Below are 13,694 nucleotides of genomic sequence, written 5' to 3'. Positions count from 1 at the left end.
AGAAGCCCCAGGTACACCACCAACCCGTTCATGTGTCTAACCGTTTTTCCCCACTCGGTGACACACCCGCTGGGGGTCAAACTCTGGTAATTGGTGATTCTGTTCTCAGACATGTGAAGCTAGAGACACCGGCAACCATAGTCAATTGTCTTCCAGGGGCCAGAGCAGGCGACATTGAAGGAAATTTAAAACTGCTGGCTAAGGGTAAACGTAAATTCAATAAAATCATAATTCACGTCGGCAGTAATGACACCCGGTTACGCCAATCGGAGGTCACTAAAATCAATATTGAATCGGTGTGCAACTTTGCCAAAACAATGTCGGACTCTGTAGTTTTCTCTGGTCCCCTCCCCAATCAGACCAGGAGTGACATGTTTAGCCGCATGTTCTCCTTAAATTGCTGGCTGTCTGAGTGGTGTCCCAGAAACGATGTGGGCTTCATAGATAATTGGCAAACCTTCTGGAGGAAACCTGGTCTTGTTAGGAGAGATGGCATCCATCCCACTTTGGATGGAGCAGCTCTCATTTCTAGAAATATGGACAAATTTATTAAACCCCTCAAAACATGACTATCCAGAGTTGGGACCAGGAAGCAGAGTTGCAGTCTTACACGCCTCTCTGCAGCTTCTCTCCTCCTGCTACCCCCCCAAAAACCCATCTCCATAGAGACTGTGTCTGCTTCCAAAAAGACAAAAAACAAACTAAAAACCAGCAACAAACAACTTAAACATTTACAAAGAAAGAACAATACAGTATCCACATCTGAACCAAAGAGTAAAACAGTGAAATGTGGATTATTAAATATTAGGTCTCTCTCTTCCAAGTCTCTGTTAGTACATGACTTAATAAATGATCAACAAATTGATTTACTCTGCCTTACAGAAACCTGGTTGCAGCAGGATGATTATGTTAGCTTAAATGAATCAACACCCCCGAGTCATTCTAACTACCAGAAATCTCGAAGCACAGGTCGAGGGGGCGGTGTGGCAGCAATTTTTCACACCAGTCTATTAATTAATGAAAGACCAAGACAGACTTTTAATTCATTTGAAAGCCTGATGCTTAACATTATCCACCCCAGCTGTGAAACTCAGAAACCAGTCTTACTTGTTATCATCTATCGTCCACCTGGGCCTTACACAGAGTTTCTGTCTGATTTCTCAGACTTTATATCTGATTTAGTTCTGAGCTCAGATAAAATAATTATTGTGGGTGATTTTAACATCCATGTAGATGCTAAAAATGACAGCCTCAACATGGCATTTAATCTGTTGTTAGACTCAATTGGTTTCTCTCAAAATGTAAAAGAACCCACCCACCACTTTAATCACACTCTAGATCTGGTTTTAACATATGGCATAGAAACTGAACATTTAACAGTGTTTCCTGAAAACCCTCTCCTGTCTGATCATTTCTTGATAACATTTACATTTACAATAATTGATTACGCAGCAGTGGAGAGTGGACTTTATCAAAGTAGATGTCTTTCTGAAAGCGCTGTAACTAAGTTTAAGAATATAATCCAGCCACTGTTATCATCGTCAATGCCCTGTACCAACACAGAGCAGAGCAGCTATCTGAACGCTACCCCAACAGAGGTCGATTATCTTGTTAATAATTTCACCTCCTCACTACGTACGACTCTGGATACTGTAGCTCCAGTGAAAACTAAGGTCTCTAATCAGAAGTACATGACCCCGTGGTATAATTCTCAAACACGTACCCTCAAGCAGACGACTCGTAATCTGGAGAGGAAATGGCGTGTCACAAATTTAGAGGATCATCATTTAGCCTGGAGAAATAGTTTGTTGCTTTATAAGAAAGCCCTCCGCAAAGCCAGAACAGCTTACTATTCGTCACTGATTGAAGAAAATAAGAACAACCCCAGGTTTCTCTTCAGCACTGTAGCCAGGCTGACAAAAAGCCAGAGCTCTTTTGAGCCAACCATCCCTTTAACGTTAACTAGTGATGACTTCATGAACTTCTTCACAAATAAAATTTTTATCATTAGAGAAAAAATTACCAATAATCATCCCATAGATGTAATATTATCTACAGCTACTTGTAGTTCCATTGATGTTAAGTTAGACTCTTTTTTTCCAATCGATCTTTCTGAGTTAACGTCAATAATTACTTCCTCCAAACCATCAACGTGTCTTTTAGACCCCATTCCTACAAAACTGCTCAAAGAAGTTCTGCCATTGATTAATTCTTCGATCTTATATATGATCAACCTATCTCTAATAATCGGCTATGTACCACAGGCCTTCAAGGTGGCTGCAGTTAAACCTTTACTCAAAAAGCCATCTCTAGACCCAGCAGTCTTAGCTAATTATAGGCCAATCTCCAACCTTCCTTTCATATCAAAAATCCTTGAAAGAGTAGTTGTCAAACAGCTAACAGATCATCTGCAGAGGAATGGTTTATTTGAAGAGTTTCAGTCAGGTTTCAGAGCTCATCACAGCACAGAAACAGCTTTAGTGAAGGTTACAAATGATCTTCTTATGGCCTCTGACAGTGGACTCATCTCTGTGCTTGTCCTTCTTGACCTTAGTGCAGCATTCGATACTGTTGACCATAATATTCTATTAGAGCGATTAGAACATGCTGTAGGTATTACTACTATTGCACTGCAGTGGTTTGTATCATATCTATCTAATAGACTCCAATTTGTGCATGTAAATGGAGAGTCCTCTTCACACACTGAGGTTAATTATGGAGTTCCACAGGGTTCAGTGCTAGGACCAATTCTGTTTACATTATACATGCTTCCCCTAGGCAGCATCATTAGAAGACATAGCATACATTTTCACTGCTATGCAGATGACACCCAGCTCTATCTGTCCATGAAGCCAGATAACACACACCAATTAGTTAAACTGCAGTAATGTCTTAAAGACATAAAGACTTGGATGGCCACTAACTTTCTGCTTCTCAACTCAGATAAAACTGAGGTCATTGTACTCGGCGCTGAAAAGCTTAGAAATTTGGTATCTAACCAGATTCTTACTCTGGATGGCATTACCTTGGCCTCCAGTAACACTGTGAGGAACCTTGGAGTCATTTTTGACCAGGATATGTCCTTCAACGCACATATTAAACAAATATGTAAGACTGCGTTCTTCCATTTGCGCAACATCTCTAAAATTAGAAATATCCTGTCTCAGAGTGACGCTGAAAAACTAGTTCATGCATTTATTACTTCCAGGCTGGACTACTGCAATTCATTATTATCAGGATGTCCAAAAAACTCACTGAAAAGCCTTCAGTTAATCCAAAATGCTGCAGCAAGAGTACTGACAGGGACTAGAAAGAGAGAGCATATTTCTCCTGTTTTGGCTTCCCTTCATTGGCTTCCTGTTAAATCCAGAATTGAATTCAAAATCCTGCTCCTCACATACAAGGTCTTAAATAATCAGGCCCCATCTTATCTTAATGACCTTGTAGTACCATATCACCCTATTAGAGCACTTCGCTCTCGCTCTGCAGGCCTACTTGTTGTTCCTAGAGTATTTAAAAGTAGAATGGGAGGGAGAGCCTTCAGTTTTCAGGCCCCTCTTCTGTGGAACCAGCTTCCAGTTTGGATTCGGGAGACAGACACTATCTCTACTTTTAAGATTAGGCTTAAAACTTTCCTTTTTGCTAAAGCATATAGTTAGGGCTGGACCAGGTGACCCTGAATCCTCCCTTAGTTATGCTGCAATAGATGTAGGCTGCCGGGGGATTCCCATGATGCATTGAGTTTTTCCTTTCCAGTCACCTTTCTCACTCACTATGTATTAACAGACCTCTCTGTATTGAATCGTATCTGTTATTAATCTCTGTCTCTCTTCCACAGCATGTCTTTATCCTGTCTTCCTTCTCTCACCCCAACCGGTCGCAGCAGATGGCCGCCCCTCCCTGAGCCTGGTTCTGCCGGAGGTTTCTTCCTGTTAAAAGGGAGTTTTTCCTTCCCACTGTCGCCAAAGTGCTTGCTCATAGGGGGTCATATGATTGTTGGGCTTTTCTCTGTATCTATGAAGCGCCTTGAGGCGACATTTGTTGTGATTTGGCACTATATAAATAAAATTGAATTGAATTGAATTGAATTGAATATACAGTGGGGCAAAAAAGTATTTAGTCAGCCACCGATTGTGCAAGTTCCCCCACTTAAAATGATGACAGAGGTCAGTAATTTGCACCAGAGGTACACTTCAACTGTGAGAGACAGAATGTGAAAAAAAAAATCCATGAATTCACATGGTAGGATTTGTAAAGAATTTATTCGTAAATCAGGGTGGAAAATAAGTATTTGGTCACCTCAAACAAGGAAAATCCCTGGCTCTCACAGACCTGTAACGTCTTCTGTAAGAAGCTTTTCTGTCCCCCACTTGTTACCTGTATGAATGGCACCTGTTTGACCTCATCATCTGTATAAAAGACACCTGTCCACAGCCTCAACCAGTCAGACTCCAAACTCCGCCATGGCCAAGACCAAAGAGCTTTCGAAGGACACCAGGAAAAGAATTGTAGACCTGCACTAGACTGGGAAGAGTGAATCTACAATAGGCAAGCAGCTTGGTGTGAAAAAATCAACTGTGGGAGCAATCATCAGAAAATGGAAGACATACAAGACCACTGATAATCTCCCTCGATCTGGGGCTCCACGCAAGATCTCATCCCGTGGGGTCAAAATGATCATGAGAACGGTGAGCAAAGATCCCAGAACCACACGGGGGGACCTGGTGAATGACCTGCAGAGAGCTGGGACCAAAGTAACAAAGGTCACCATCAGTAACACACTACAACGGCAGGGAATCAAATCCCGCAGTGCCAGACGTGTTCCGCTGCTGAAGCCAGTGCATGTCCAGGCCCGTCTGAAGTTTGCCAGAGAGCACATGGATGATACAGCAGAGGATTGGGAGAATGTCATGTGGTCAGATGAAACCAAAGTAGAACTTTTTGGTATAAACTCAACTCGTCGTGTTTGGAGGAAGAAGAATACTGAGTTGCATCCCAAGAACACCATACCTACTGTGAAGCATGGGGGTGGAAACATCATGCTATGGGGCTGTTTTTCTGCCAAGGGGACAGGACGACTGATCCGTGTTAAGGACAGAATGAATGGGGCCAAGTATCGTGAGATTTTGAGCCAAAACCTCCTTCCATCAGTGAGACTTTGAAGATGAAACGAGGCTGGGTCTTCCAACATGACAATGATCCAAAACACACCGCCCGGGCAACAAAGGAGTGGCTCCGTAAGAAGCATTTGAAAGTCCTGGAGTGGCCTAGCCAGTCTCCAGACCTCAACCCCATAGAAAATCTGTGGCGGGAGTTGAAAGTCCGTGTTGCTCAGCGACAGCCCCAAAACATCACTGCTCTTGAGAAGATCTGCATGGAGGAATGGGCCAAAATACCAGCTACTGTGTGTGCAAACCTGGTAGAGACCTATAGTAAACGTTTGACCTCTGTTATTGCCAACAAAGGTTATGTTACAAAGTATTGAGCTGTATTTTTGTTATTGACCAAATACTTATTTTCCACCCTGATTTACGAATAAATTCTTTACAAATCCTACCATGTGAATTCATGGATTTTTTTTTCACATTCTGTCTCTCACAGTTGAAGTGTACCTCTGGTGCAAATTACTGACCTCTGTCATCATTTTAAGTGGGGGAACTTGCACAATCGGTGGCTGACTAAATACTTTTTTGCCCCACTGTATATCGTTGATGACGAGCATAATGCGTCAAAAGCAGATAACAAACTTGCATAAGTTCCAGTAATTCCAACATTGAACACATTCAAAATAGAACAGTTCCTTGCTCTGTTCCTCCACCACCGCCAGATGCTTCCTGTTATTTCACTTACTGCTCTTCACTTATCTGTGGAACTAAACTGTCACGTATGCAGGTAAACAACTTGGCAGTTTCGAGCAAAACAAGTCTAGATACTGTGTATGTGTGTACAGGCAGCCTGTGTATCTTGACCTCAGTACATGACCCATTGTGAGTCATCTGTTACCAGGCAAACTTCAATGCAGCAGGCTGCTGAACACATACAGGCCTCTATTCTATTTCTATATAATATGCGGTGAATTGTAAGCATGTATGCAATTTTTCATTAGCTCAATAGGTTTTCCAATTGATCGGCCAAACTCACGCTGACCGAAGCTTCAGACCATTATCAACTGAGCTTCAACTCTTTAATTAGCACAAAAATGCAATATGTGTATAACATGATTACAGTTGCACCTGCAATGAAAGATTATTATGTGATTATGCTCACACCTGAAATACAAACTTTAATGTAGCATCAACAGCTTCAATAAATGCTCTGATAAAATGATAAATGATAAGTAATGCAACAGTAATGATAATGGTTATGAATAGTAACAGTAAAATAATATTCTCATCTCAACAAGAGCTTTGCGGTTGTAAGCGGTGCTGTTGCCATACCAGGCGGTGATGCATCCAGTGAGGATCCTCTCAATGGCACAGCGATAGAAGGTCCTGAGGATGCGGGGGCTCATGCCAAATCTTTTCAGTCTCCTCAGAAAGAAGAGTCGCTGCTGCGCCTTCTTCACTGTTTTGTTTATGTGTACTGACCACGTAAGATCCTCAGCCAGATGTACACCAAGGAAGCGGAAGCTGCTCAGTCTCTCCACAGCAGCGCTGTTGATGGTGATGGGGGTGTGTACTTCTCTGCACCTCCGGAAGTCCACTATCAACTCCTTTGTCTTTGCAACGTTGAGGGTGAGATGGTTGTCTTGACACCAGTGGGTGAGGGCGCTGACCTCCTCCCTGTAAGCCGTCTCATCACCTTTGGTGATAAGACCCACCACTGTAGTGTCATCCGCAAACTTCACAATGATGTTGGAGTTGTTAGTGGCTGTGCAGTCAGCACCACAGTCCAGGATGAGACAAGAAACCTCCACGAAGATGGCCCCAACTGACAGCGTGCTCAGTGAATACCTCAGGCAGCAGAAACCCAAGAATGAGGAGGAAGGCGAGGAACCATCATGGAAGGACAGGCCCCTGCCCGGTATGTACCACCGGCAGATAGCGGAGGTGGCTGATATCCAGAAATCCTACCAGTGGCTGGACAAAGCTGGACAGAGGCACAGAGGCACTAATCATGGCAGCACGGGAATAAGCACTGAGCACAAGATCCATAGAGGCTGGGGTCTATCACACCAGGCAAGACCCTAGGTGCAGGCTGTGTAAAGATGCCCCAGAGACAATCCAGCACATAACAGCAGGGCGCAAAATGCTAGCAGGCAAGGCATATATGGAACGCCATAACCAAGTGGCCGGCATAGTGTACAGGAACATCTGTGCCGAGTATAACCTGGAAGTCCCGAGGTCAAAATGGGAGATGCCCCCAAGGGTGATGGAGAATGACCGAGCTGAGATCCTGTGGGACTTCCAGATACAGACGGACAAAATCGTGGTGGCTAACCATAGTGGTGGTAGACAAACAGAAGAAGACGGCCGTAGTGATCGATGTAGTGGTTCAGAGAAGAACTTGAGAAGATGTGGAGGGTGAAGGTGACGGTGGTCCCAGTGGTAATCGGAGCACTAGGTGCAGTGACTCCCAAGCTAGGCGAATGGCTCCAGCCGATCCCGGGAACTACATCAGAGATCTCCGTCCAGAAGACCGCAGTCCTAAGAACAGCTAAGATACTGCGCAGGACCCTCAAGCTCGCAGGCCTCTGGGTAGAGGACCCGAGCTTGAAGGATAAACCGCCCGCAGGGGCAAGCTGGGTGTTATTTACACCCAGCTATATACACACATATATACACATATATACATTATTGTACAGGTCTGTCCACTGAGCTCTTTAGGAAACCCAACAATCCAGATGTGATGGTTCCAGCTGTTAACTGGAGGAATTACATCCAAACATCTACTCTCACTAAATTCTTCCTCACCTACAGACTGTCTTCTTCACTGCTTTAAACTTGCAAATGAATGCAGTCATTGGTCTGCGTGCTGCTTTGTTCAGAGAGCTCATTGGCTGTTGACAGTGTTTGATCAGAGTGTGTCAGCCATTACTATGGTGACCATAAAGGTCAGAAACAGGAAGTGTTTGTGTCCAATCCTGAAGCCTGTCACCATTCTCCTCTCACAGCTTCACTGAGAAGCTGCAGCTTTACAGGAAACACTGGATCTTTGTTTCACACCGTCTGCGTTTAGTACAATAATGCTGACAGCACCACCCACTCACTCCATCACTCTACTGACCTCAGAATCTCCAGTCTGTAGTCTGGACGCTTCTTAAGATCCCTCAGCTGCTTGACATCTGGATCCTGCAGCTTGTTTCCCCACAGGTCCAGCTCTCTTAGATGGGAGGGGTTGGACTTCAGTGCTGCTGCCAGATAATCACAGCTGATCTCTGACAAACAACAGTTCTTCAATCTGTATAAAGAATGAAAGATGTGAGTTTATTAGACAAAGTGTGTACTTGAAATCATTTAGTGTTTCATAATCTGTTCAGAGCTGAAGTTTGGTAGATAGCTATGACATGCTAATCCCATCCAGCAGCTGTATTCTATCTGTAAGCTGATCCCTGCTGACCCAGGCACAGGCACTTTTTAATATACAAATTACAACCTTTAATGTCTGCGAAGGTTCTCAGTCATCCAGGTCATCGTAGTCAAAGGAGCTTGCAAAGAAAAGCGTCTGGACTTCTTTAAGTTGCTTAAAGACGCTTTTCTTTGCAAGCTCTTTTGACTACAACCTTTAATAGAAACCTAAACATACTTTATGTGCCACAGACTGCTCCCAAACACGAGGGGGCAAATAATACCTCTAAAACACTTAAGTTGGCTTTATTAAACGTTAGATCTTTAGCTGGGAAAACATTTTTAATTAATGATTTAATCACTGAGCACAGCCTTGATTTTATGTTTTTAACTGAAACTTGGTTGGACCAAAGTAACAGTGGAGCTGTTCTCAACGAGACGACCCCTCCTAACTACAGTTTTATCAGTGAGGCCAGGGTGAGCAGGAGAGGAGGAGGGTTTTTATCAAAAACCCCAAAAGTTATAACATAATCCTAAAACCCATTTCAAATTAAACCTTAAATCCCTCTCTTTGACACATCTCATGTGTCAAACTCAAAATGCTTCACCCAAGCTTAGGAAATTAAAAGAAAAAGGTTAGTCATATCATCTCTCAAAACAGCTCAGCCATCCTCTTCTCAGGTATATCTGCTCCGGCCCTGCAAACCTGTGTTTAAGGAATGAAATCAATTTAATCATCATGTCACATCTTTTTGAACTCCTGGCTCCATCCACAGCCTGCATCCTTGGAACTTCCTAAAAACAAAACCTGAACTTCACATTTCATAGTCAGTTTTCCCCACTTATGATCCAATCTGTGTTATAAAAAATAAACTTAAAACAGAACAGTTATCAGTCATGTGTTTCTTCAGTTAATGGTAACATGAGTTATATCAAAAATGTTTCCCCTTTAGCATTTGGCATTCTCCCACCCATATAATGTACTACCATAATCTAACCCCAGTCAATAAAACAGAAATTTTCTCAAAGCAAACGTCAGCAACCCAAAATCAGCATCCCCAAAATTAAGTCTTCCACTCCTCCTGCTTATGGGAAAAACAAAGCAAAGCAAATTATACCCTTTCTCTTGCTGGCATGACAAATTGTTTGTCCACATTTATTCATCCCAAATTTGGTCCAGTCACACAAATTCACTCACATGCATTCACACCAGGTATTGCTAATAATGGAGACTCCTGCGCAAATAATCAGATTCTCCACTCTCAGCAAAATGAGCTCATTCATTTGTTTTATTTGGTTTTTAGGAAAATGGTTCTTTATGCTTTTAGACTGGATTGGCTCGCGGTCCAACCTTTTAGACAGAGACTTAGCCTTCTCCTCAACCAATTGTAATCTGGAAAGCCCACCTTATACCCGTTTTCCCGAAAATTTTCAGCACTGTTAATTCACCCCCCTTCAGGCCTGCTTAGAACAAAAATGAGAAAAAAAGAGAGCTGATTATTAGCTCATCACAGCACAAAACAAAATCACCTGACAAGTTTTCTCTAAGTGCACTGTTACAAAAATAATGGGCCCCTCTTAGACATGTCCATGTTTAAGAAAACTCCCTCTATTAAAAAAAACAAAACAAAAACAACACAAACCTAACTGACAGAATCAACCCATCACTACAACAACAACCTCAAAAATCTTAAACACACAAAAGTTTTGCCACCAGGGTCCAGACACTCCCAGGTCGACTGACATAATTTCACCTCCTCAATACACCGAAAATCTTGTTAAAACCACACAAGTTGCACGCAACAATCGCCCCCTTTATGCACTTTAACATACTTAGATTCAGCATAAGATAACCCATTACAACAACGTATCATCACTAAACTATAAATTTCCTATCCAAATCTGCACTTCTGAACAGACCTGACCACTAAATTTGTTTAACCTGTTACTTTATCATTAAATTTCACCAAGTAATCCTCCTCAGTCACTGCTCTGTTTCCTCAATTGAGAGCCTCAGTCACACAGACACACAGGAAGCTTCTTCGACACGACTCACTCCAGCTAATTTGCATACTGAGTCATATCTCAACAAGTTACCATGACAAGAGAAATACATGTTTAAACCTTACCACATTATTGAATTGTTTTCATTTTCTTTCTATACTAATCACTTGCTTTGATCAATCAGTACAAGAGCACTCCTAAGTCACTCTTATAAAAACTACTTTAATCCCTTTTCTTTTTTTTCCATAACTCACTCCCTTTGTCATATAGCTTCTTTGAGTTATTCCTCAACTTCAAGCTTTAAGTGTATTTTATTAAACATTCACACCATTTTAACACTCATACAAGTAGCAAGCTGATTTTCATTGCGTATGTTTGTGTTCTTAGCCAGGTTTAATCAATGTTCAGTTCAGTTCAGTTCTTTTTTATTTCAAACATATACATTCACCAACGTTTCATAAAATCATTCCATGCAGTTGTTTGAAAAAGAGTAGGCAGAAGTATATACTTATTTAGCCCTACCCCCTCAGGTTTACATCCTCATCATCTAAATTTGAACAACAAAAACGTATACAACGCCTTTTTTGAGTTTTATTTTAAACTGGTTTATATCACTACTGACCTTTATTTCTTCTTCTAACTCATTCCAGAATTTAACTCCCGCTATTGAAATAGACATCCTTTTCAATGTTGTTCTTACTTTTTGTAATTTTAAATTCCACTTCCCTCTAAAATTATACCTCCCTACTCTTTCTAAGAACCATTTACTTATTTCGATTGGGAGCATCCCTTTCCTTGCCTTATATATTATTTGCACTGTTTTAACATCCCTAAGTTAATTTAAAAGTTTCCAAGACCCGAGGACGCACCTCTGCTACCCAAAAAAGCGCAGACAAAGAGACTCAAACTGTTAGCTTATTCCAGGATGGCCTGTACCCCACCGTCAAGCCAACCGAACTAACCCTATTCGCCGATAGGTCAAGATCGCGCGTCCGTGACCAGGAGGGGGCGTAAACCCCAGGCCGCACTGCCGTTCTTGAAAAATTTATAATACTTTATAACAACAATCAACACCCAAAACAAGTGTATGACTGACGCAGATCTAACCTGATGACCAATGGGGACTTCAACCCACAAAATGACCAATTCCCTAACTTTCCTACTTGGGACTCCAACCCAATTTCACTGTTTTCCTTTTCCTTGGGACTCCAACCCAGTACTGTAACTTACAAACTTACAAACCTCATGAGATTTTCACCAAAATCAAAACAGACATTTACCGGCAATTTTTACTGAATAGACATTTAATTTTATCATCCAATTCAGCACACTTCGGATAAAATCAACAGGCCTGTTCCTACGTCTTTTATAAAGGTGCCTGTCCACTCAGTTCGATTGCCAGGTCACGCCTGCCCGTCTGACCACCACGGACCACCAAATTTCTCCATCTACACCTCCAACTCTCTCCCTCCTCAACCACCGGACGAGCCCCCAAACTGTCACGGATTCAAATGTTGAGGAGGGATACAGGAGGAATTCCAAAATAACAACACTGATCCGGCCGGGTGGAGTCAAACGATGATTTTAATGAACACGCGTGGGAGATGAACACTGTACGCAGACAGCATCAATCTCGCTCGAACAATACACAATCAGTTGTTTTTATACCATCAGGGAAATTTATAACGCCCCCTCATGCGTTAAGCAGATACAGTATATGCATACGTCAAATCAAAACCACGATGACTTTTAACACAGTTTGAAAAAGCAACATCGCCTCGTCTCCATGCCAGGTGTCTTCCTGTCGCTGCTGGACGCTCGCTTATCGTCTGGAACATCAGGCACACATTCTGCAACAAACTGTTCTTTTGCAGGCACAATTTTGCAGTTTCAAGCTTTTACAAAATATTATTCGAACCTTCATCTACCCCTGAGTCTAACTGCTGTGTACGTGTGTGTATGTGTACGTGTGTGTGTGTGTGGCTCGACCTCACACAAACTTTGTCTTATGAGAAGAGAGGCCAATTCGCATGTGCATAATAACCTAACTCTAACTATATCTGTAATATGTTGAATAAATGTTTTAATCAAGAACCTCTACTAAAAGCTTAATCAAACGATATAAATGAATAAAAGACAATAATGAATAACCTGGTTATTCAAATAGCATCCTCCCAACAGCTCCTCAAAGTAACTTACACTTAGACTCTGCTTTAGTTTCACTTTCACAAACACACTCAAAAGCCTGCAGTTTCCTGTCTACTTTGCACAGAGTGTACTCAGAGTTAGGCCCTTCTTTTATAACCCAACAGAATCAGCACATACACATTTAAGATTATAACAAGCATTCAAAAGCATTTAAGATTATTGATTTAACTCAACAGTTTAAAGTGGTTATAACTGCACCTGTAATAAAGGCTAATTGGGTACCAATATGTTTAAACATCTGAATGCAAAATCAATATTAATTATTAATGCAATGGTAATGATGATGATTATTAACAATAGCAGCAAAATATTTCTCTAATCCCTTAAAAATATTTTTTGTTTGTTTTGTTTCACACATGGTACAGCAGTAATTCATTCGCATACACAACCTTCCTTTCAATTAAAGTAACACTGTTTCCATGCATGAAAAGGAGCAGGAAGAAGAATCAATTCTTATTGATACCTGCCCCCTATCTGTGATAATACAAGTAGGCATCCAAAATTACACTCTGACAATTTTCTGCACATAACAAAACAAAACAAAGCAAATAGAACAATATACTCAACAATGAGCAATACCACTAAATATCAAACTAAAAGGATCATTTTTCTACAATTAAATTCTATTCTTTTCAACTTCTTTATATTGGTTTATCATTTTATTCTTATAGCAGATTTTAAATTGAGAAACATTTATACAACACTTAAGATGATCACTGAGAGAATTCCAGTTTCTTATGCCTATGACTGTTGGACACATTTGCCTTTGTGTGGTTTGAGCAAACCGGTGCTTAAAATAAAACTTCCTTCTGCCCTCCCCATTTTCTGAACACAATACAAATAAACTTTGTAACTTAAGAGGTAGTGTTTTATTTTTTGCCCTAAACATAATAGTTAAAGTCTGTAATTTCACTATGTCTTCTTGTTTTAATAATTTCAATTTTATTAATAAATTATTAGTGTGTTCTCTATATT

The 13,694-nt window shown here is 41.3% G+C and overlaps 1 protein-coding gene across 1 annotated transcript in view; it reads right to left on the bottom strand.

Moving 5' to 3' along the window:
- Positions 1-13,694, bottom strand: part of LOC146523756 (ribonuclease inhibitor-like) — a 44,907-nt gene that overhangs the window by 17,347 nt on the left and 13,866 nt on the right. The window contains exon 5 of the mRNA XM_085154024.1: positions 8,227-8,400. Coding sequence (XP_085010150.1) covers positions 8,227-8,400 — 174 coding nt within the window. The remainder of the gene's footprint in view (positions 1-8,226; positions 8,401-13,694) is intronic.

The sequence above is a fragment of the Neolamprologus multifasciatus genome, chromosome 3 (genome assembly GCF_963576455.1).
Source record: "Neolamprologus multifasciatus chromosome 3, fNeoMul1.2, whole genome shotgun sequence".
Lineage (NCBI taxonomy): Eukaryota > Metazoa > Chordata > Actinopteri > Cichliformes > Cichlidae > Neolamprologus > Neolamprologus multifasciatus.
Note: the sequence above shows the minus strand (reverse complement) of the source record. Positions and strands in the feature narration are given on the sequence as shown.